The sequence below is a fragment of the Pseudorasbora parva genome, chromosome 11 (assembly GCF_024679245.1).
Source record: "Pseudorasbora parva isolate DD20220531a chromosome 11, ASM2467924v1, whole genome shotgun sequence".
NCBI lineage: Eukaryota > Metazoa > Chordata > Actinopteri > Cypriniformes > Gobionidae > Pseudorasbora > Pseudorasbora parva.
Window position 1 is genome coordinate 24,205,993 of NC_090182.1, and position 23,638 is coordinate 24,229,630.

Genomic DNA, 23,638 nt, shown 5'->3' on the forward strand with positions numbered 1-23,638 from the left:
CTGTAGACATACAAACGTAAATAGACACAAGACACATTGTGAATTTTAATTTAAAATGCAGCTGTTATTTTAGTCTAGTCAGCATTTGAAACTGAAGTATTTTGTAATGTTATAAATATCTTTTACACACTCAAGAGCTAGAGCTTGTACCCGATGCAGATTTTTTAGAACTATACACTCACTTGCATGTGCCTGTCTGTGAATATGTAGCCTTGTCCAATTTGTAATTTTGCCCTCTGTGAATTGCAGTCATTTTGGGAAAACAATGCTTTTGTGAACATCATTACCATAATTCCTTTAGTGAACCAAGTGCTAAAACAGTTTATACACAGTTTAAATAAATGATGCTATTACTTCAGCAGGTGCTGTTCATTCTTATACAGGTTTCCCCCTGTGTGTCTGTATGTTAATTTGATGTATGGTTACTTTTGTATAGTGGTAAAGTACTTGCATATAATAAAAAGTTACTGTATAATCAGTTAAATCTGTGTCGGTTAAGGAGTAAATTTAATTTTATCATTTGATTAGGTGTTTTTTTGTTTTGTTTTGTTTTTTGTTTTTTTTCTGAAGTACATGCAAAACAAACCTTCAGTTGCGTTTTTTGCAATTTTTTGGATGGCTGAGTAATCCCAGAATCCAATATGTAGAAAATCATAAAAACAGATAGATTTAGCTCTCATGTTCTCTGTGGACTGAAATTCCATCAGGGTGATTGAGATAATACACTTAGCCATGCTTTATTTTATAGCTTATTCAGTTCATTGAATGCTTGTGAGAATGGATTTCTAGGTCACAGCTATTGTAGCTTATGTAAAGCCTAATGCGTTAGCATATTAGCTTGAGATCGAATACAGATAAATATAATTTATAAGCTTACATGTCCTTAGCCCTCCTTTAATCTTATTCACTCTTCACTTTCTCTCAAGCGTTTAGCTAAAATGTTCACTCCATATCCTCCTCTGTTTTTCAGTTTTTCCCCCCTCTCTACTTTTCCCATCTTTCTTCGCTGCCTTTGTTTGAATGTCTGTGTAATGGCTTCATTGCCATAGTTCCCAGTGTAGGCCTTCAAAGAATTAGACTAACACGTAAATGCATCATAGCCGTTAGCCTTCCCTCATCTCTCACTAGCTGTTCCCCCTCATTCAGGCATGTGACAGAAGCTGTCTGATGGCCAACAGGAAGGACATGATGCTGGATTTATGACCGTGGCGATGAGGCACAATTAGCATCAGGTGCACATCATCACATGCTACTGGCAAGAGTGGTGTTACACTAGGAGTGTTTCTCAATACCAACTACTCAAACTTTAGACTTGCATCCTTGCCAAGTTTGACTCGGGAGAACAAACTCCTGAGGAAGGGAGGACGCAAGTCTGATAATTTTCAAATGGAAAAGCAGCATTCATGATGACTCCACTCAGTTCGTTTTGTATGTATTTTAGGCAATAATAAAACAAAATTTTATTATTAAAAAAATAATAAAACAGGCAATCGAATACACTGATTATCTTCATTGCACGTGTACTTATAACAAAATGTGGTTTAGGCAATATGTGCATGTGTACTATGATTACCTTCACTATAATAGCATTACATAACACAAGTCTCTTTTTGTTAAAAATGTTAAATGTTACATTTGTTAAATTGTTTTAATAATCGATAATAGCCATTTTATAAGTATAAATCAAAGATATAAAAAGCTGTATAATAAGAAATGAAGGAAACATACAAAGTCAGTGCTCTAGTAGGCTACATAAATATAATAACCTTTAATATATAAAGTTATGAAAATATAAATGTTTAAGTTATAGCCTAAATATATAAAGTTATGAAATTTCACTTTGCCCTCAGCCAAAATGATTTGCCTAGGGAACAAATTATAGATTCATAAGACCAAAGTTTGCCTGTTAGATCTTCACAAGATGAGTTTGATCTCGTGTTTAACCCTCAGGAGTCTGAGCTGCTTTGGGGCCCTTTAGAAGTTTTGACATGCTCTGACATTTGTGCTTTTTCAGTTGCTTATAAACACATTAATGGCAAAAGTGTAATTACACTGTATTCAGCATGACCTGTGCTACTATAATATGTCAGCAACATGTTTGTATTTTTGCTAGAATAATGTTTATGCGTAGGTTTTGAAGAAAAATAAAAATAAAATAAGTTTTCAAATTAAGGCATGAAAACCACAATAGATATGCAGCCACAAGACAAGCCTAGAGGTTTTGCTTCAAACTGATGGGAGATTAATTTAGCCAGATAATTCACATAATAAAATACATTGATTTAAATTTTCTAAGACACTCTTTACAAAAGCTGTATATGCAAAGAGGTGTGATCGATCCTGAATATACTTTTTGGGACACAATAACAGTAGTATTTTTTATTAATTATGTGGGTTTTCTTATTACACTTGCTGGTTGGTGCAAGATGTATTTTGGGATACCTGTCTGTCTCAAGTCTGCATAAGCCACACCTCGATAAAAGGGGTGAAGCAAGAACACCTCCAGGGATTTAAATTGTATTTGGCTTGAATTTTGAATTGGAACTGTACTTGGGCAGCGACTCATGACGTTTCACAGCCCCACAAGAACACAAGTACAGACAAAAAAGCATATTGAGAAACAGCCCAGGGCTGCGTCTGAAAATTTAGTCAGCTGATTTGTTGCCTTGCTGCCTTATCAGGCAATTTGTAGGCACCATTTGTGCATTAATATACCTCACAAGAACAGTCTGGTTTATTTATCCACAGCAAAAGAAAGCAAGTTTAGTGGTAACTAAGCAAATATTTGATTACTACAAAAGTAATTTTGCAATAGAAATGATAGAAGTCAACAACGTTGATCAAAAATGCATTTACCCATAAACTGACCACCAACTGCACTTTCAGACGCCATCTTTATTTTTAGCTCAATTTTCACAGAATTGAAAACACAGGACTGTGGGATATCAAAAGTAGCGAAGAATGCTTCTCTGCTGTCTTTAAAATTGTTCAAATGAGGTATCTCAGAAGACAGGAAGTGAGGCTTACATTGAATTTGCACGTCTTTGTGCCTTCCTATTAACATCCGACATCCACATTTATCAACATCCAATGACATGTACCCAAAGGACACACAATTCATGTTTTATTGTTGTTAATTGTCACAAAATCAGAGACCCTTCTCTTGAAGTTTGATCATAATTTGCCACAAGTGCTGATTTCTCCTACCCAGCCACCCAGATTCGCGTTGCCCCCGTCCCGTGAAATACGTAATCGTCCCGTATTTACGGGCAAAGTTATGAGTCCCGTATAAAAATCAATACGGGACACAATTTGTAGCTAATTTTTCTTGGGTACACCCATAGTTCAATAAACACAAGGATTTTAGTGGCTTTGTTGCTTTGTTGCAGATACTGAGAAGCACTTTAAATTTGCTTTTTCTTTTTTTTACTGGATGTCGAACTTGCATCGAAAGTTTAAGCACAAGATGAACTCCAGATATAGGGCTGAATAGAAATGAGGTATCAATAGGTCTGTCCAGTAACTCATGATTAGCCTAAGACAAACTGCAAAGTTTGCAGAGAAGCATTCTGGGTGTTGTGAATGGGTGTCCCTTATTTTGACAGACTGAAGCTGGCAACCCTAACCCAGATGGATGTTAATACCAGGTGCAAACAGGGCCTGAGTGCTAGTGATTAATTGAATCTCTGTACTAAAACAGTGTGTTTGCTGTTGTAGGTATGATTATGTGGAGGTGGAGGAGCCTGTTGGAGGGATAGTGTTGGGTCGTTGGTGTGGCTCACAGATGGTTCCAGGCCCACAGGTATCCAAGGGGAACCAGATCCTGATCCGCTTCGTCTCTGATGAATACTTTCCCTCAGACCCAGGATTCTGCATACGTTACAGTTTGCTTCAGCAGGTAAGAAATGACTCACACACCATGTTTTTCCTTGTGTAATGCTTATGCAACATTTATTGAGAGGGCCGGCTGCGTTTTTGTTGAAAACCTTTTGTTAATCCCTAATGGCCCTGTGCTAAATTATCTTGAATATGCAGTGTGCGAAAGATAATTAGCTGTTTAAGAGAAATACAGTGAGCTTTGTTGAATATAAAAACATTCAAGAGAGATGTACTTGAAAAAACTGTGGCCAAAAAAGAAAAGGATCTTAAAAGCTAAAACCATACTTCCATTTCATATTTTATGATGCATCTGTTGCTCTAATCACCATCCCCTTCCTCTGAAATGACCTGGCAACCTTAAATGGCACTTACTAAGTTGGAAATTTCAAGTTCTAATCATATTCCTACCTCAGAGACCTTCTCCTCAATGTTTCACTTTATGTGGTGGTGAAAACCACAGCGGGGCGTGCTACGGTGTTTTCCACCTTGGCCATGGTTCAGATTTCTCTCTTTAATTTACACTCTGACAGGCGTCACACGGCACATTTGAAAAGGATTATTCCCCTGAAATGATTTAATAGACATGCTTGCCTTTGATGTGTGATGCCTGTCAAAGTTTTATGACTCCACTTTCCCTTGCATTTGTTTACTGAGCCTTCAGAGCGTGTCTGAACGCTTTGCTACATTGCGTGAAATTTGCTCTCATTGTATTCCAATGAACAAAGGTGTGCTTTATCTCCTTCTGGTAGATAACAGCTGCATCTATTCTGCTTAAACATAATCATTGTAGTGTTGATTGTGGTAAGATAGGCCACCAAAATTAGACGGGACAAATGCGGCTGTGGATGATTTAAAAGGCAAAGAAAATGGCATATGGCACTTCCATATGGCATATCCTTCTGAACGCCTGGTGCTTTTTCATTGAAATTGCTGATGCCGATCTGAAAGTGTTTTTCAGAACTGACCTGCTTTTCTGTTGAACTGAGAGCCGAACGATGATGGAACCGGCTGTGCTCTTACCAAACCTGCCGACAAACAAAAACTGCACATCTTTCTTTACTTGCGATAACATATTTTAATATCCAGTCACAAATATATACACTACTGTTCAAAAGTTTTGGGGTCTGTAAGAATGTTTTCAGCAAGGACACATTTCGTTTTTAGTATTGATAATAATAAGAAATGTTTCTTAAGCAGCAAATCATCATATTCTTTTTTAAGGATCATGTTACACTGAAGACTGGAGTGTCTGAAAATATATTAAAACAGAAACTATTGTTATCTTCTAAATTCAAAATATTACTATTTTACTGTATTTTCTAATCAAATAAATACACCCTTGGTTGGGCACAAGATACTGATAAGAGACCCCATTTGAATGGCAGTGTAAATGAAATTCATCAATCAATTCACGCGTTATTAGTACCCAATTTTATTTATGCAATATGACGTGAAGAAACAAGATTTCTGTCAGCTCAGTATGTCCTCACCAAATTGATTTATAAATAGAATTGTTTAGTTTTGTGCTACATTTGTTTTATTTCCTCCTCGCATGACGGAGTTGTTGTGGTTTTGAAAACTCTATGCATCATCTATACCCTCTCAGACGCTGAGCAACTAGGTGGTGTGTTTTTCTTTGAGCAGTGCTCTATTATTTCAGAGGAGGTGGTGTGTTATGGCTGCTTTCTGGACACAGAGCTCGCATCAGAGGTGCGGCTGAATCGAGCTCTATTTATAGTGTTTGTGGAGGAGGATGTCAGGCTGGAACCTACAATTCCAACACTGACTCCTCCAGCCCTGACTCACAGTGCACATTTTTGTTTTCTTGCTCACCAAACATTTGTATTCAGGAGGCTTGTGGATGGTAGTTGCGTTTTGAGCATTGTGTGCCCGTGTGCATCAAAGTGTTCGAAATATTGTTTTCTCATAATTTCAGAAAGTGTGTGGCAGAACGTCTTCCAAAAACCGAAAACATGTAATTTTTACTTTAATGAAACTTTGTTTGACAGGCCTAACTGTTGCTATTTGACATGACAATTTATATTAGCATATACAGCTCTGGAAAAATTGCCCCTGAAGAAAAAGCTCTGGCTGTAGTCAAGTCATCTTTACACTCAAAAAAAAAAAAAAAGTGGTTGCACATAACTATATTGAGCAATTTTAAAAAAATAACAATTGAGTTATATGAACAAACAAAATCAAGTTAAGCTGACAAAATGTCTTTGAGTAAATACAAACCATTTGAATTTGTCACTGTTACATAATATTTATATATGTAGTTTAATTAATGTTATGTTAAATTTATAAAAGCTTATTATGTAAGGTGAACACATTTATCAATTTATAACTTAAAACTTTTAAATAACAAGCATATTTTTAGAAATAAAAAGCAAAAATAACTCATTGGAAGAACTCAAATTTAATTGAGAGCAGAAATTCCATCCACTATATTTGTGTATCAGTGCCCACAGCTTACACACTCTTCTGCATAATGGTAACCACAAAATTACAGAAACTCCTCAATGTCCAACATAACTAAACATTAAACACGAACATAAACTACAACATCTTTCCCTTTACTGAAAAACACTAAAATAACACTTTAATCCCTAAATTTACTCTCCTAACGCAGTCCCTTGCAAAGCATGCTGGGAACTACCCAGTTAACTATGTCAGCACAAATATTTAATGTAGTTTTAACACTAGTTAATTAAGTAAACTTCAGTTTTAAATATATATGGTTGATTGAACACATTTAAATTAAGTTGAGCCAAAACTAGAAATGTGTAAGTAAAGTAGACAGAATTTAAATGCGTCATATCTATGAAGGGCCTGAATCATTTTTTTGAGTGTATTTATATAGCTCTTTTTACAATGCCAATTGTTTCAAAGCAGCTTCACAGTGTTAATAGGAAAATAATGCAACAGAATTTGATTCGGCTGTACAGCAGATCTGGAGAAAACAGTGATGTTATCCAGCTAATTTCAAATACCATAGTGTCAATGCGGGCAGATCAGTAATATACTGTAACAGATTCAACCCGGCGCTCTGGTGGAGTTTAAATAGTCTGTAATCGGTGCTCTTGGGAAAGGGAAAAGACGAATGGCAAAAAAGGCAGGTCCAAGGCACTCAGTTAAGTGAAGGATGAGGAAATAATTAAAAAGCCTTTATTTGGTATGGCTTAAATCATTTTAAAATACAAGAGCCAACATGTTTCGACCCAAATTGGTCTTCATCAGGGCAGAGCAACACAATGAATGAGAATGTTAACAATTTATATGTTACACCCCACCCATAACCTAACAAACATCAAATTAGCCTAACAAGGACTAATACAATCAATTAATCCAATGAGGCAATCAGGTGTACAGGATTGGGGATACCAACGTAATAGAAAAAAAAAAAAAAAAAAAAAAAGACAAACTCCCCTTTAGCGTAGGCTACCTGGATTCGCTACCGCGCTTCGTTATCCAGGTAGCCTACGCTAAAGGGGAGTTTGTCTTTTTTTTTTTTTTTTTTTTTTTCTATTACGTTGGTATCCCCAATCCTGTACACCTGATTGCCTCATTGGATTAATTGATTGTATTAGTCCTTGTTAGGCTAATTGGATGTTTGTTAGGTTATGGGTGGGGTGTAACATATAAATTGGTAACATTCTCATTCATTGTGTTGCTCTGCCCTGATGAAGACCAATTTGGGTCGAAACATGTTGGCTCTTGTATTTTAAAATGATTTAAGCCATACCAAATAAAGGCTTTTTAATTATTTCCTCATCCTTCACTTAACTGAGTGCCTTGGACCTGCCTTTTTTGCCATAGATCAGTAATATACTTGAAATGTAAGTGTCCCCAACTGAACAAGCCAAAAGCCAAAGGCAATGGTGGCAAGGAACCAAAACTCATTCAGGGCCAGAATGGAGGAAAAAAAAACTTGGGAGAAACCAGGCTCAGCCAGGGTGCCAGTTACACTGGCCGACGAACAAACTGTGTATGATGGTGATTCTGGCAACATTCAGAAGTCATATTAGATCAAAAGATATTCGTAAGATTATTCGAAAGATTGGAGTCGTCACGCCGGAGACTGGTTTAATGAGGATGTCTTGTTGATGCGGCATTTACAGTGGGAGTTTATTTGACACGCTCTCTGCAGACACTTCAGGGATCCGTTGGTCTTGTCCAGGCGCAGGTCCACCGTCTGATCTGAATACGGCCTGGATCCGGCTGACTGCAGTAAACCTTGGGATAAACAGCGAGACTAGCATTAGCGCAGATGTCATTCTTCTTATGATATAACAAGTACATCAGGTGTTGTGGGAAGTGTTCCCGGTTCCGTCTGACCTAGATAATGCAGCCTACTGTATGGCAAATTTGAGCCCGATCTCATGAAAATGCGTATAAGTAATACGAGTGTGCAATGCTGTAGAATGTATACACCAAAATTAGTTTTGCCATGCATGTGGTACGCAGTTTTTCGCATGCATATGATATGCACTTAATGGCGTGTATAATAAAATGTGAACAGTGATTTAATCTATGACACAAAGTATAAGTGGGTATGTACACAATTATAGATGCTTTTATATTTTAGAAAGGGAATCATTTGACATGTAAAAGTAAAAAAAATTCTGGCATAGGCTATTGCTTTTATATACCATATTTTATCCATCTGGCTTGTGCAAATGTATTATAGGTTTGCTATGGGATTGATGTATAATCAGCCTCCTTTTGTGTGTGTGTGTGTGTGTGTGTGTGTGTGTGTGTGTGTGTGTGTGTGTGTGTGTGTGTGTGTGTGTGTGTGTGTGTGTGTGTGTGTGTGTGTGTGTGTGTGTGTGTGTGTGTGTGTGTGTGTGTGTGTGTGTGTGTGTGTGTGTGTGTGTGTGTGTGTGTGTGTGTGTAATGAAAAGAGCTGGAGATTTCTCTAAGAAACTATAAACCTGAATGAAATATCTATCAATAAAACCTAACTACACAGACAGATAAAGTGGAGATGCTGATCTCTGCAGTTTTCTGACCGTATCCAGTTTATGTGGCATACAGTTATCATTTGAGCAACACCATACATTGTTGAAGTGTTAATTTGCCTGACTACACAAATCCAGTGCACTTCTCATAAAACACTTAATGGTGTAATTATAGTGTGTACCGAATGTGTTTATCGCTGATTTTTTATTTATTTTTTATTTCCTTTGCTGTCAATTGATGCAAAGCGAAGTCATATGTGCTTCAGATCTTCTGTGTTAAGGTTATGCATTTAGTCCCACTTATGACCAAATTTAGGGAAATGAGTGGCATTAGCGGCTGGCTGTTGGCTTTGTACACCGTGGCAACGGGCTGCCATGTTGGAACAGCCGAATTCTGTTTCTCTGTGGTCAACCTCAGCTACTGGAAACCCAGGATCACTGGGGCAGCTCTGCACTTTGTTTAAACAAGCAATCACTCCCCTTCACCACTTCCACGAGAGAAGGGGGGAAATAAGCCCCAGCTGCAATTCTCGTGGAAAACAGAGTTTGGGAACTGGTAAGGGTTTTGGGGGAAGAGGTCATTAAGATGGCACCTAGCTGAAAAGAAGAAAAGTTTGTGATTATCATGGGAGTCAGCAACTGGACTGTTGCTTTTAGCTCCCAGCTGGATTTAATATGTTTTCCCCCTTGAACCTGAAAGATGCCTTTTGCACGTGCCTTCTGATTTCTACTGACTAAATATCTAGTTCAGTCATGAAACCCTAGAGGGCGCAGGCTGAGGTCTTAAACAAAGGTGAGATATGTTTCTTGCCAAGCAAAGTAACAGGTTTGATAGGTACCGAAAGTGAGACATGGTTGCTGAGGCTAAACTAAATTCAGGCCTGTTTTTTATTTTATTTTATCCATTTTAAATTGGCAACAGCTTCTCTTCAAAAGAGAGAGGTTAACATGCAGTGTGAACAGTATGCACTTGTTTATAAGAACCTTTGTAGTTGCCACTTGTTTTTAAAGTAATTGTAGATGGTGGTTTTGTTGGCTTCTCAGCAGCATTTGTTCAGGAAAACCACATGGATTATTAAATTACAAAAGGCATATCATTTCAAACACAATACCTATTCAAAATTCAGAGTTAGATGTGTGGAATGACTCCAGTCACTTCATTTCTCTTCTCCTCTTCTTACAACCACTGTGTATGATTGGCATGCCACCAAGCATGGCCTTCATCAAAATATATCCACAGTGAATCACGTGCATTTTTGAGTGAGACCACTGCACTGTTATTTGGTTTTCTACAGAAATGACCGCTCTCATGTGTGTTCTGATGGGCTACTGGCAGACATGAGTCTGTGCGCTCATGTCCATCTGGTAAGCTATTTTCCTTCCAGCCTAATAGTACCCCACAACCTGCAAGCCATTTAAAACATCGTGTTATCATACTGCACAACATAAATGAGGCCATTATTTTTCAGATATTTTACCAGGGCACCCATTATTCCCCTTTTACAAGATGTAATATAAGTGTCTGAAGTTTCATAAACAAATTCCTGACAGATAACTTAATATACCATTTTGAAACTGCCAATTTTGGGGTTTGAGAAAAATGAGCTGTTTTCAGTGTGTCTCCTTTAAATGCAAATGAGTTGCTTCTTCCAGCCCCAGAGGTCAGAGCCTTCACAGCTCGTGAACACCAAGGGGGTAATCTAGCTCTCTGAAAGCATTCCACCCATAGGGGCGGCCATTGCTAACCAAGCCATCACCTGCTGTTAGCATCCCGTTCATTTTTGAGTTACTTTGACAGTGAATAACTTTACATCTGAGGCGTTTAAAGACTCCATTTGTCCATTGTTTATTTATAAAGAAACATGACAATGCATAAAAGGCTCCATTACCTTGTATCTTACACTATCACCCCGTAGAAGCTGTTTTTGTAAAAATAGGCTAACGATTGCTTCATAACCAACGCGACTGTTGCACAGTAGAGAAATTACTGTATAGACAGGAGGAGATGCTCGCAGGCAATCTTTTACTGTCTATGAGGCAGTCGGGGGGATGTCACAGGACTGAAAAAACTCACTTGCTTCTTCCGGTTCACTGGGACCTTATCACTTTCAGCTTGAACACACACACACACACACAAACACACACACACTGTGCATGCACACACACAGCTGAATGTCGGCATGTCCGTGAGTAGGCTATGAAACTAAACTTGTTTACTTTCATGTGTTATTGCGATTAAACAGTCACATGCATGCAAGGTTATGTCAGAAACGCACACAGTTCACATGAAAACAGTTGGTTATGTCTCTTTACTTATGCAGCAAATACAGAAATTCTGTGTATATTAGATCTGTGTAAAGTTAGTGAAAGCTGTGTAATATACACTACCTATTGCTATATCTCCTGTTATGATTCAAGCAACAAAAGATAAGTCACTCACTGCTCTTTATTAAGAACACATTTCTTTCATGAATGCTGTGGTTAAATGCTCTGGCTAAGAGTTAAAGGTGCACTATGTAGTATTTTTGCAGTAAAATATATCCAAAAACCACTGGGCCAGTGTTATAGATTTTGTTCAGTTGAGTACTTACAATATCCCAGATGTTTCCAACTATTTGTAAATTGTGAGAAAATTGCTATTTTAACTAAGGACCAGGATGTTTCAGCATAGCGTTTGAGCGAGTCGCCTGTCAATCGCGTCAAATCTGCGTTGCCCTCGGTTTTATTCTGCAGAAGCACTTTTCTCTTAGCAGTGTGAACATGTCACAGCAGCGCCGAGCGAACGCACAGAGTAATGTCATAACATAATTTTAAACACACTTAAATGTATCTAATATGATAAAACAGAGCTGCTTTACCGGTTTTACCTAATCATGACCGGAAAAAGCAGAAGTGCAGGCACCCGGGGACTGTGTCCCGTCATAATGAAAGTCCTCGCGAGCCGTGTGTTTGTATAACAATCGCTCCAGTGGCCGTGCTCCGCTCCACATCACTCTGTCCTGCTCTGCTTTACACTACAGTAACGTTAATAACCGCATCCATGAACGCGATTTCTGCCCAAGTCCTATTTTCTACCGGCTGTGAGGTGAAGACCACATATCCCAAGATACTGTGCTCAAACTTTGCATCATCAAACTACACCTTTGTTTAGAATAGGCGCCCTCCAGTGGACGGAAAGTTGCATAGTGCACCTTTAGGCAAGGCCAACTGTGTACAGAGCACTCTTAGGGAGGGGTCTATGCTAATACAGCAGTGTCCATCAACACTTGTGGGTGGGGCCTTTGAAATGTGATGTCACATTCCATGGAATCTAGACTGGGTAAACCCAGCCTGATCTGCCAGCGATTTGATTTCGCCCTGCAACTTGGTCTGGAAACCCGTACATTTCTACTGCTTCTGTTACAGTTTTGCAGGAATGAATCGCAGACTGGCTTATCCAACTGAAGTGCTATGGGCGGGTTCAACATGATGACAGATAGTGAAATGATGGGTCGTTGCCTGTTGATCACGCCTCTTGTGGTCTGATTGGTTGAAGGACTATCCAATTGTGTACAGAGTTATTCAAATAATGCTCATTTATCATGCCTCTTGTGCAGTAGAAAATACAGAGCAGACTCCCCAGACCAATGTTCAATCTTAAATTGAGCTGGGTCTGATGATAGCCAGACAACCAGGAATCTGCAAACAGCTTGTTCCGAGACACTGCTCATGATTAAAGGAGATTAAAAAAGGAGTGGGTGGATTTTTACCATTTATAGAGTGGTTATGTGAACACACTGCCAACACATTTATGTTCAAACACCATGTAAAAGTGAATTTTGCATTATAGGTGACATTTAAAATCAATGCATCAGTTATTAAAGTTCCTGGATATGTTATCCTTATTCATCAATTTAAAAGTTACTCTGAAGTCCTTTTAGAGGACAAAAATGTCAGTGTCAAAAAGCACGCTGAAGTGAGAATTTGCTTTACAGGCCAAATCTGAGAAAATGGCATCTGGTAAAAGTTTTTAAAATAAATAAATAGTAACATTTTTAACAAAGACTGCATCACTTTGTAGTCAAATGGTCCTGGAATTAAATATTGCAGTTCTAATTGGTTTCAATGGGGACATTTTTCAATGGGGACATGTCTTTAATGTCCTAAGTGTAACTATAACTCTTGTGCCAAAATTAATGCAGTTGGCATTAACATATATATATATATATATATATATATATATATATATATATATATATATTTATATATATATATATATATATATATATATATATATATATATATATATATATATATATATATATATATATATATATATATATATATATATTTAAAACTTTAAAAAACAAAATAAATGAGTTCGTAGTTTTAAAGACTCTGTGTTTCCTCACTTAAAAAGGTGAACCAAAGTAAATAAATATCTATGTGAAAAGTCAATTTCTGCAATGGCATCGGTTAGTAAGTATACCCTTTTATAATTTTGAAAGTCAGTCTATACCTTCATAATAGAATTCTAAATGGGGAAATAAATGTTTTTTGCTTTTTTTAAATTTCAATAAATGATTGTGTTTTATGTCTGCTAAAGTCTCCTAAATGACTTGTCTGGTAAGCAAAGTTGCACAAGCACTTTTTTATCTACCGAAGGGACCTTTGGCTATGGCTTTAAAGACCAGGGCTCAGAGGATCTTTAATTGACGGATTGAAAGAGTGCCTCGCATTCGCAAGCTGTTAATGGTTTCCATTCCCCACCACTGACCAGTGCCAAAACTGGAAGCCAGTTTTCTGCATAAGAGGATATGTGAATGTACAGGTTTTAGGAGGTAATTGTAACTGCTCTTGAGAGCTTACAACAACAACAAAAAGATTAAAAACATTTTGATGTGTGCAGTTGATTTACATTTTCAGTGAATTATGACTAAAATTGTGTTGCGCACATTAATATATCTTTAGTTCACGTCAGACACGAGTGAAAGTAATGGTTACTTGGTGTTCAGGGAGTCCGATGTTAATTCACTAAAGCATTCATTAGAATGATTCAAACAGGTCACTTGGGAGTTCCTGAGTCCTTTTGAACTATTCAATGAACAATAAAAGAACTGGCTCATTAGAGTCATACATTTGTGAATCTGACTAAGCTGGCATGTTTCCAGTGCTTGACTCCAATGCTCTCAATCAGTCTGTCTTGGTGACCTCATTTACCACTTTGTCAGTTTTTATCACTGTAGAAATCACAGGCCCTCCATTGACACCTTGTCCTTTACACAGTGGTAATTATGCCAACTCACTCCTCACTTGTTACCTGGTTTTAGAGTGTGGCATTGGATGTGTCATTCATAGGGGGATTATGTTAGTATGCCTGAATTAAGCTTGTGGAAAAAGGACATGTTGACAGATCCCACAGCACCCGAGGCAGTGAAGCAGAGTTGAACTGAGTGCAGAAATGTGGCTTCCTGCAGGTTGCCCAACCCCATAGGTATCAGTGTTGTTTCCCTGGCATACAGTACATCATTAACCCTTAAACGCATAAATGTTTCACCAATCATTATTACATATTTGGGGCTTTAGTGACCCGGATATTTATCTAACATGGATGGATCTGTACCTGTTGCAATAATATAAAACTCTCTTGATATTAGAGTAATGATTACTGAAGAATAAAATGAAGCATATTTTGTTACCCTTTGGAGCTTCGTTCCATTTAAGGCAGATGTCTCCTTACATTTCCCAGTACATTTAAGCATCTGGCTCATATTTGCCATTTCAAACATTATTCTCAAAACTATTATTTTCAGCATCTTCTGAATCAATATTTTAATTGCTGACAGCTTCTTTACCAGATCCACCATCAAGTGACAGTGACACTAATATTTGATTGCATTCAGTACTTCCTCTGCAGTAAATCGCTGAGCCGTTTTAAGTGTTGCTGATGATACTTTCTTTTATTTTGCACTTAATCAGTCATCAAATATTCAATTGTTGTGCAGAAAAAAATATATACCTTGTTAGCGACCCTATACGTTTTTTGCACAAAAAAAGTATTCATTGCACAGTAAAAAAAAAAAAAAATATCTAAGAATTTACATCACCCTTCATTCAAATAGCTTTAAATGATTTTGTAAGAATATGCATAATTGTTTTATTTGCAATAATGCATTCATGATTTATCACAATTTCTTTTATTTATGTGGTTTAGATAATCATTTTTTGAGTTTCTATTTATTAAACCAATTTCCTTCATTGTATCAACTCAATTTTTTTAATTCCATGAACTCAACATTTTAAGGCAACCAGGTTACTTACTTTTTTAAGTTAAATCAACAATATTTTTTTAGTGTGGGTAATTGTTTTATTTGTGATGGTGCAGTTATGCCAAATTGTGCTATTTTCATGATTTATAAAAAATGTATGTGGTTCAGATACAATATTTTATATTTATATTAATAGTTTATATTTATTAAACCAATTTCCTTCATTGTATCAACTCAAATCTTTTAGGCAACCAGGTTACTTACTTTTTTAAGTTAAACCAACAACAAAAAAATGACGGTGTAAGAAAACTGGGAATCTTTTTTTATATTTTTTCCCTTGTTATATGGTTTATAATTAATTTATTGAGTAATAATGAATAAGAAGGTTGAAGACTAACTTTTAATAGTGTCCAGGTCCACAAAAGATCCAAGGTATGCGTTTAAGGGTTAATTGTTTGTTGGACTTCAAACTAAGTGGATTGGTTAATTGAGCCTGTGTATAAGCCAGTCAGACATAAACGTATCTAGAGAAACCATGTCATTCTTTATTAATTGGTAATTTGGTAATACAAAAGCTCAAATTGTGTGTGTTATAGAAATGTAAATAAATGTTGATGTTATTTCTGTCAAGAGACGCATCAAGGTTGGAAATGAATTTCTTTCTGCTGCTAAACATAAAAGTAGTTATTTTGAAGAATGTCATTAACCAAATAGTTGACGGGACCCATACTTTTTCCATACAATGAAACTAGGGCCCATCAACAGTTTGGTTAACCAGTCTTCAAAATATCTTTTTTAAAGTCAATACAGGTTTGGAACAACTTGAGGGTGAGTAAATGACAGAAATGTTATTTTTGGATGAACTATCCCTTTAAGTGATATTCACACATCACAGCTAATAATGCAAAACATTAAAAGATTCTAAAAATAAACCAGGTGGCTGCAGAAAACTTTTAAACATGCTAAAAATGAAATTTTCCCTATGGAGTGACTGCCGTACCACTGATTTCTTGTTTGTGTGTTCAGAAACAGTCGGAGCCCGAGGCCCCAGCAGTGATGTCTGCATGGATGCAGAGTGTGGATGTTCTGAGGGAAGCTGTAGCTGGTTTCAGCACAATGGAGGAAGTGATGAAATACCTGGAGCCGGATCGCTGGCAGGTGGATATGGAGGACCTCCTCAAGCCAACCTGGCAGGTGGTGGGCAAATCGTTCTTCCATCAAAAGAAATCCAGAGGTAAACATACTGTATTTGAAAGTACTTAACATCAATTGAAATATTGGAACGGTTTTATTTTAACCCGCTGTCTTTTTTTTTTGTTTGCGTAGGAGTGGTTGACCTGAACCTGCTTCGTGAGGAAGTTCGGCTTTACAGTTGCACTCCACGGAACTTTTCTGTCTCATTGCGTGAGGAGCTGAAAAGGACGGACGCCATCTTCTGGCCCAGCTGCCTGCTGGTGAAGCGCTGTGGAGGGAACTGCGCATGCTGCTCTTACAACTGCTATGATTGCCAGTGCTCGCCTACCAAGGTGGTCAAAAAATATCACGAGGTAAGCAAAGATCAGAAGGCCTTCCATTGCACTGTACATTTTGGATTTTTGTTTTCTAGTAACGTCTTATGTTAATTTAACGTCTTTTTGATGTTGATAATTGCAGATTATGACGTTGTGGCACGTCCAACAAATTAAATTATTTAAACAATATTAAATATTGGCATTATATATCCCAAATACTCTTAATTTTTTTTTTTAGTTTATTTGTATACATTATAAATGACTTGACAGCATGTCATCTGCAAATCTAAACAAAATGAGGTATAACACTAAAATTAAAACCTATTTTCTATAAAGGAACATATTTAATTAACACTCCACCGTTTTTAGAAATAGGGCTTATAGAACTTCTCATTTATTCGGGACATGCTAGCTGGCAACATAGGATTCCATCCATTATGCTAAGCTAAGCTAGCGGCAAACCTGCCAAACTAAAAAAATGCATGCACTGAGACGATAATGCATTTGCCAACACATCAAATGTAGGAAAGAAGTTGAATAAGCCCTATTTCTAAAAACGGTTTCTTTCGAGTGTTCTTTATTTAATTTATTATTTCTAACAATTAATAATAAATGTGTCTGTGTGTCTGTGTGTGTGTGTGTGTCTGTCTATGTTGTTGTGCAGGTCCTGATGCTAAAACACAGGGCAGGGGGTCGGGGACTGCAAAAGACTCTAACGGATGTCCCCCTGGAGCACCATGAGGAATGTAGCTGTGTGTGTAAAAATGACTCAGACTAAAGCAGTCCCAATGAAAGAGAGCTACACTGGCCCCCCCACAGACTCACCCAGGGAAATATTTCTTGCTTTGTGCATACATGAGCGAAAGAGTTTTTACCCTGACGTTGCAAACTAATGAAACCCAGTGCTGGATATCTTTTTTTTATCTTGACCTATCTAAGCCTGCAGTTCCATTCGGTTTGGGCTCGCAAATCCATAAAGAATTTAACTATGAAGAAGTTTCCATCGGGCCTATGATAGCGTGGAGTATGTGGAGGAATATTGAACACAGTCTTGCAATCTGTTTTGTAGGTTTGTGAACAATGTGCATATGTACATTTCTCTGTGTTCGTGCAGGTTCAGGAAATTAGGTATTCCAGAATAACTAGTGAGCGCGAAGTGAGGTTACTATACTTATGGATCTGACAGTCTGATCTAAGTGGATCTGCCGTGTTCTTGTAAAAAAAATATATAATAATTTTTTACTTCTTTTTTACAACTTAAATATCAAAGGACCTCGACTCTGCATCCACTTTCAGCAATCCAAGGACATTTTTGAGGTGGCATGGACATTCTCCTCAATAGCATCCCAAAGAAACTGTGTCATAAACCAGCACGGCGTCGCCTACTCATCAGTGAATAGAAATTAGACATTTTCATTAATAAATCATAAACAATATTCCAGGAAAGATAAGTATGTCCATTTTTTTTCTTTTAAACCAGAGCTGCGTGGTCATGCCAGCAAATGTTTTTGTTTTTTTGCTCATTTACTATGAACTAGACTCTAATGAGACTCATTATATTCTTAAGAGAGAACACTTAAACACAAAAGTGAATCTTGTGTAAATACATTTCAAATTGTGGTTTGTTGACTTTTCCTATGTCATTACTGTTTTTGGTACGAAGATTTTGGCATGTAAGAATAATGTTCCCCTTTCATAATCACTGTAGTATTATCAGTATTAGTCACAATTTTCTAGAAACATTCATTGTGGGGTTTTTAATAGTTGTTTTATTGAGTAAGATCATTATTTTGACTGGAGACAAAATATTCAGAAAACTTTTAGATGTTCATGTAAATAGACCTTTTAGAAGTTAAAGGGACATAGAACTGCCAGTAACATATTCCTCTACCATTAAACAATAAAATAAATTGTTGTGGTTTTTCCAAATGGCACGTAAAGCATCGGTTTGTTCAAGTAATCTGCAGTTGTCACAAAAGTGCAAAGAGCTGCCAGGGAACCCTATAACCACGAACTATTAACTGCAATCTGTCTTTAGCCCTTGAGAGCTTAATTATATGTAAAAGATGTATCTGCATTAATACAGTGATCTTGCTCACATGTTTGCTTTTCAAGAGTAAAATCACTGACAGTATTACTCTCAACATTCCTTGAATAGTGACTATGCATGGGGATGATCATATCTGCATGGAGATGATGTGAATGCTGAAACATTATAGCAAAACATGACATTAGTGTAAAATGAATACAATGTGATTTACTGGGGAAAGGGGCTGAGTAAACAAGACATGCAGCATTATTCACATATTTTTATTCTACCTTAAATGACCTTTTCTGCTGTCATTTTGTCAGACTATTATTCTTTGACGTGATATTTTTGTGACTTGTTTTCATACTTTGATCACAGATTCCTCACACTTGGCAAACCAATTTAACAAGCCACCTACTGTAAGCAAGCTTTGAGATCATCTTTGTCAGAATGCACAAAAATGAGCCTTTCTTCTTTTAGAGGGGATGAGAATCTGAATGTGTCATGTTGGAAGTGAGAGAAGTCCCTTGATGTTGTTAAACTGCACACAGAAAAGAAAATCATTAAGTTTTTCTTCAGGAGACTCATTTACGGTTCTGAGAGATGCTAGAGAATGCTTGGTAACGGGTGTGCCTTGTCATCTCTTGATGCTTTACATTGAATTGTGTGTCAGATCAAATCATTGTCATATGCAACAGGGAAGTGATGCTTGTATTATTACTTTTTCCCCTGTGTTGAAATACTTTCTTCTAACCCATCTTGGAGAGACTTAGCCATTCATGGGTTGATTTCCCTGAAAAATGTAAAGGCGTTGGTTCTGTTATGTTATCAAAGCTATTGCTTTGTTTATTTGAGCATCCCGACCAGCCTGACACAGTCAACTTTTGCAGGGTTATTTGTTTGTCTGAACCATGCCAGATGCAGGAGTGTTTCAGAAAATTAGAAAATAGGCATTAGTAGAATGGAAATTATACACTTTACTATTAATATGTTGTAAGGTCTATTAGTAGAGGAGTTATTACTTCATGAGCATAACATAAAGAGTCTTAAAATACATTAGCACAGGTCCATTTACTTTCTACAGGCTAGGGAATTTTAGTGTCACAGTTAATAATAAAAATGGTGGCTGAAAATGTATGAGATTGTCTGGGAACAAAGCATTAATGTATTTAACCAGATGTGCGTATATGAGTATTGCACTGTGCTGTGGGCTTGGTCTTATTTAGATAATTACAGGGTGGTTGCTCTGTGGTTTTCCAGGAACTGGCTGTGGTCTCTGGATAAAGTAATGACTTGACATCTGAGTGGCAGTTTGTCTTTCCACTGCTTGTCATTATGTGACACAGTCACGTTTCAGATAAACAAAAATCTTACACTACTGTTCAAAAGTTTTTAGTTTTTTTTTTTTACGGAATTTTATCAATGCTGCATTTATTTGATCAAATGCAAAAATGGAAAAGTGAAATATTGCAATTAAAATAAACTTTTTTTTCTATTTTAATATTTTAAAATTTTAATTTATTCCTGATGAAGCAGAGTTTCCGGCATCATTACTGCAGTCTTCAGTGTCACGTGATCCTTCAGAAATCATTATAATATGCTGATTTTGTTGCTCAATAAATATTTACTATTATCAATGTTGAAAACAGTTGCTTACGGTTTTATTTTTTGGGTGAAAAACATGTTACTTTTTTATTAGTATTCTTTGATGAATAAAGTTGAAATCGCATGTATTTGAATTGCAATCATATGTAACATGTCTCTGTCACTTTTGATGAATTTCATGGATACTTTCTGAATAAAAGTATTTGTTGTTGTTTTTTAAACTAAAATCTTATTGATCTAAACTTTTGAACATCAACTTTTTACATCCAGACTAATACATTTAATTTAAATCCCCTAGATTGCATACATGGCAAAAAAAAAAAAAAAAAAAAGTAACTGTCTAACAAAGAAAAACAATTCTACTATTATGGCTGATCTTGCCTGTTTTATACATGTGTATTTATATAAATCTAAACAAAGTTCAGTTTCCCACAAGAAACAGCATGCTCACTGAAAAACATTTATTCCACTAGTCCAAGCTGTAATTGCACTAAAAGTAACAGTCATGTGTGGTTTGATTCCCTTTAGCACTGAATATTCATAACTCTTAAAAGCAGGGTCCTTAATCTCTTTCTAGAACATCCAGTGCTTTTACCACAAAACATTACAATCACATTGTGAGTGTGTGTGTGTGTATGTGTTAGGGTTGATAACAAGCTTATTCCGAAGGGGCAGGGAAAAGGCCATTTGTCTTGGAAAACCTTAATCTGTCATGTCCAATTAGAACAGATAGAGGGCAAAGTGTAGACTGTACTGCATTTGTCTCTAGTCTTTGAATAATGCATGCACTTCATAGGCACATATATACGTATTTAAGGTCTTGCAAGGGTAATGTGTCTAATGCTGTTTTCATAATCTAAACTAAGTTAATATAAGGGAGCATTGACTTTATGAAGTGATGTTGTAGACAAGATGGCAGAGCGGTCAAGGCCACACTGTAATCCACCGTGTGTTGCACATGTGAGTGAAAATCACATTTTCCTCAGGTGGTGGGTTATGGTTTTGGATAAATCTCAAGGAGCTGGCGTGACGCAGCAATTTAAATCTTGAAAGTGTGGTTGCAGTCCTGCTACATTTATCATTTAAATTTGCATTTCCTAAAATACCTTAATAGAAATTGGGATTTCGTCAATAAACAAGTTTTTAGGTACACCTAGTATTTAAATTCTGCATAAAACAACTAAAGTTATGGTATTTTTTTCTTTAAGCAGCACAACTGTTTCAGACATTGGTGATCATGATTAAAAAGAAACGTTCTTGAGCACCATATCAGAATATTCCAATGATTTCTTAAGGATTATGTGACACTGAAGACTGGAGTAATGATGCTTATAGTAATTAGCCTAGATTGCTGATGGTAATGATAATACATAAAAACTAATTTAACTATTTTGTATTAATACTTGTTTTAAAGTCATCTTTATTTATATAGCACTTTTTACAATGCCAATTCAAAGCAGCTTCACAGAGTTAACAGGAAAATAAACACAATTTGATTTGGCTGTACAACCGCTCTGGAGAAAACGGTGATATCATATAGTGTCAATGTGGGCAGATCAGTAATATACATTTGAATATTTATTGTCCCCAACTTAGAAAGCCAAAGACAACAGAGGTGACGGTGTGCAAGCAACCAAAACTTAATCAAGTGACAGAATGGAGAGAAAAAAAAACTTTGGGGTGCTAGTTTTCCTCTGGGCAATGAACAGTGTATGATTATGATTCAGGCAACATTAAAAGTCAGTAGCCATATAAGATCGGAATATGTGTCCAGTTCCATCTGGTTGAAGATCAGTGCCTCTGGATGTCGGGTCTGTGAGGCCATCACAGAGGAGAGAGTCTAGTTGACACGGTGTCTGCAGACACTTCAGGGCTGCATCCGTCTAGGTGCAGGTCCACGCACTGATCTGGATACAGCCTGGTTCCAGCTGACTACAGTAAAACTTGGGATAAACAGAGAGACTAACATTAGCGTAGATGCCATTCTATTTATAATGCAATAGTATATCAGGTGTTATGGGAAGTGTTCCCAGTTCTCTAGTTAATGTAGCCTAAAACAATCATTTAACTGTTCCAGAGTTTAGGTGCTAAATAGGAAAAGGAATTGACCGCCTCCACAGTGGATTTTGATATTCTAGCTTTTATCAACTGGTCAGAATTTTGAGATTGCAATAGAAGTGATGGAGTATAATGTGTTAAGAGCTTGCTCATGTACCAGGGAGCTAAACCATTTAGTGCTTTGTAAGTAATTAGCAATATTTTAAAATTTATACAATGTTTAATAGGGAACCAGTGCAGTGTTGAGTGCAGTGCAGTAGCATACTTCCAGGTTCTAGTAAGAACTTGAGCTGCTGCATTTTGGAACAGCTGGAGTTTATTTATTTAGCAAGCAGGCCAACCACCCAGAGCATTACAATAATCTAGCCTTGAGGTCATGATCACATGAACTAACTGTTCAGAATTTTGCATTAAAAGCATGTGCTGTAATTTAGATATATGTTTAAGTTGGGAGAAGGCAGTTTTACAGATGCTAGAAACATGGCTCAGAGCACACTTAGGTTCCTAACTGATGACGAGGACTTGACAGAGCAGCCACTGAATGTTAGAGAGTATTCTAGGTTACTAAGTGTGGATGTTTTTTGTCCAATAATTTCAGATTTAACTTGTAGGAAATTACTAGTCATCCATTTTTGTTTTTATTTTTAGCTGTGCATTCTGTTTTTGTCAGGGTGCAGAGCTGAGTATTATCAGCATAACTATAAAAACTAAAGCCATGCTTCCTAATAATATCTCCCAATGGTTGCGTGTACATGGTGAAAACTGAGCCTAGCACTGAGCCTTGTGGTACTCCATACTGAACTTGTGATCAGTGTGACATCTCTTCAGTTACTGCTACCAACTGATGACAGTCAGATACTGTAAGTATGATTTACACCTTGCCAATTGAGTAACACTAATAGCGAAATACAACCACGATCGGATGATGGGTATGCATGTTAGTTAGTAAGCTACTAGTTAATAGCACAATTTGGATCCCAAACTAAAGTGTGATTTTTGTTTTTTTGTTTGTTTGTTTCTCCATAGGCTACCCTTAATGGGGGCTAAGCCTCCCTGAAATGAAAATCCTAAAAACGCCCCTGATAAGAGCAAATCATTTGTAACTCTAATGAGAGCAGTACTATGATAAGGTCTAAACCCTGACTGGAAATCCTCACAGATTCCATTTTTTCTAAAAAGGAGTATAGCTATGAGCAGTACCGCCGCTGGCTGTCTTGATGCCCTACACATCATTACTTTATGATGCCCTACGCATCGTTACTTTATGATGCCCACGGGTGTCGCGTTCACGTATTTGTTGAAAGTGGGTGCAGAGAGAAAATACTCATGGTGCCCCCCTCAGCACTT

General features: G+C 37.0%; 1 protein-coding gene across 2 annotated transcripts in view; it reads left to right on the forward strand.

Annotated features, from left to right (window-relative positions):
- The window catches only part of pdgfc (platelet derived growth factor c), a 69,323-nt gene extending 48,798 nt beyond the window's left edge, over positions 1 to 20,525 (forward strand). For both annotated transcript variants that reach the window (XM_067457465.1, XM_067457466.1), the window contains 4 exons: positions 3,718 to 3,898; positions 16,115 to 16,322; positions 16,415 to 16,635; positions 17,264 to 20,525. In XM_067457465.1, coding sequence (XP_067313566.1) covers positions 3,718 to 3,898; positions 16,115 to 16,322; positions 16,415 to 16,635; positions 17,264 to 17,377 — 724 coding nt within the window. In that variant the 3' untranslated portion in view covers positions 17,378 to 20,525. The remainder of the gene's footprint in view (positions 1 to 3,717; positions 3,899 to 16,114; positions 16,323 to 16,414; positions 16,636 to 17,263) is intronic.
- The last annotated feature ends 3,113 nt before the right edge of the window (positions 20,526 to 23,638 follow it).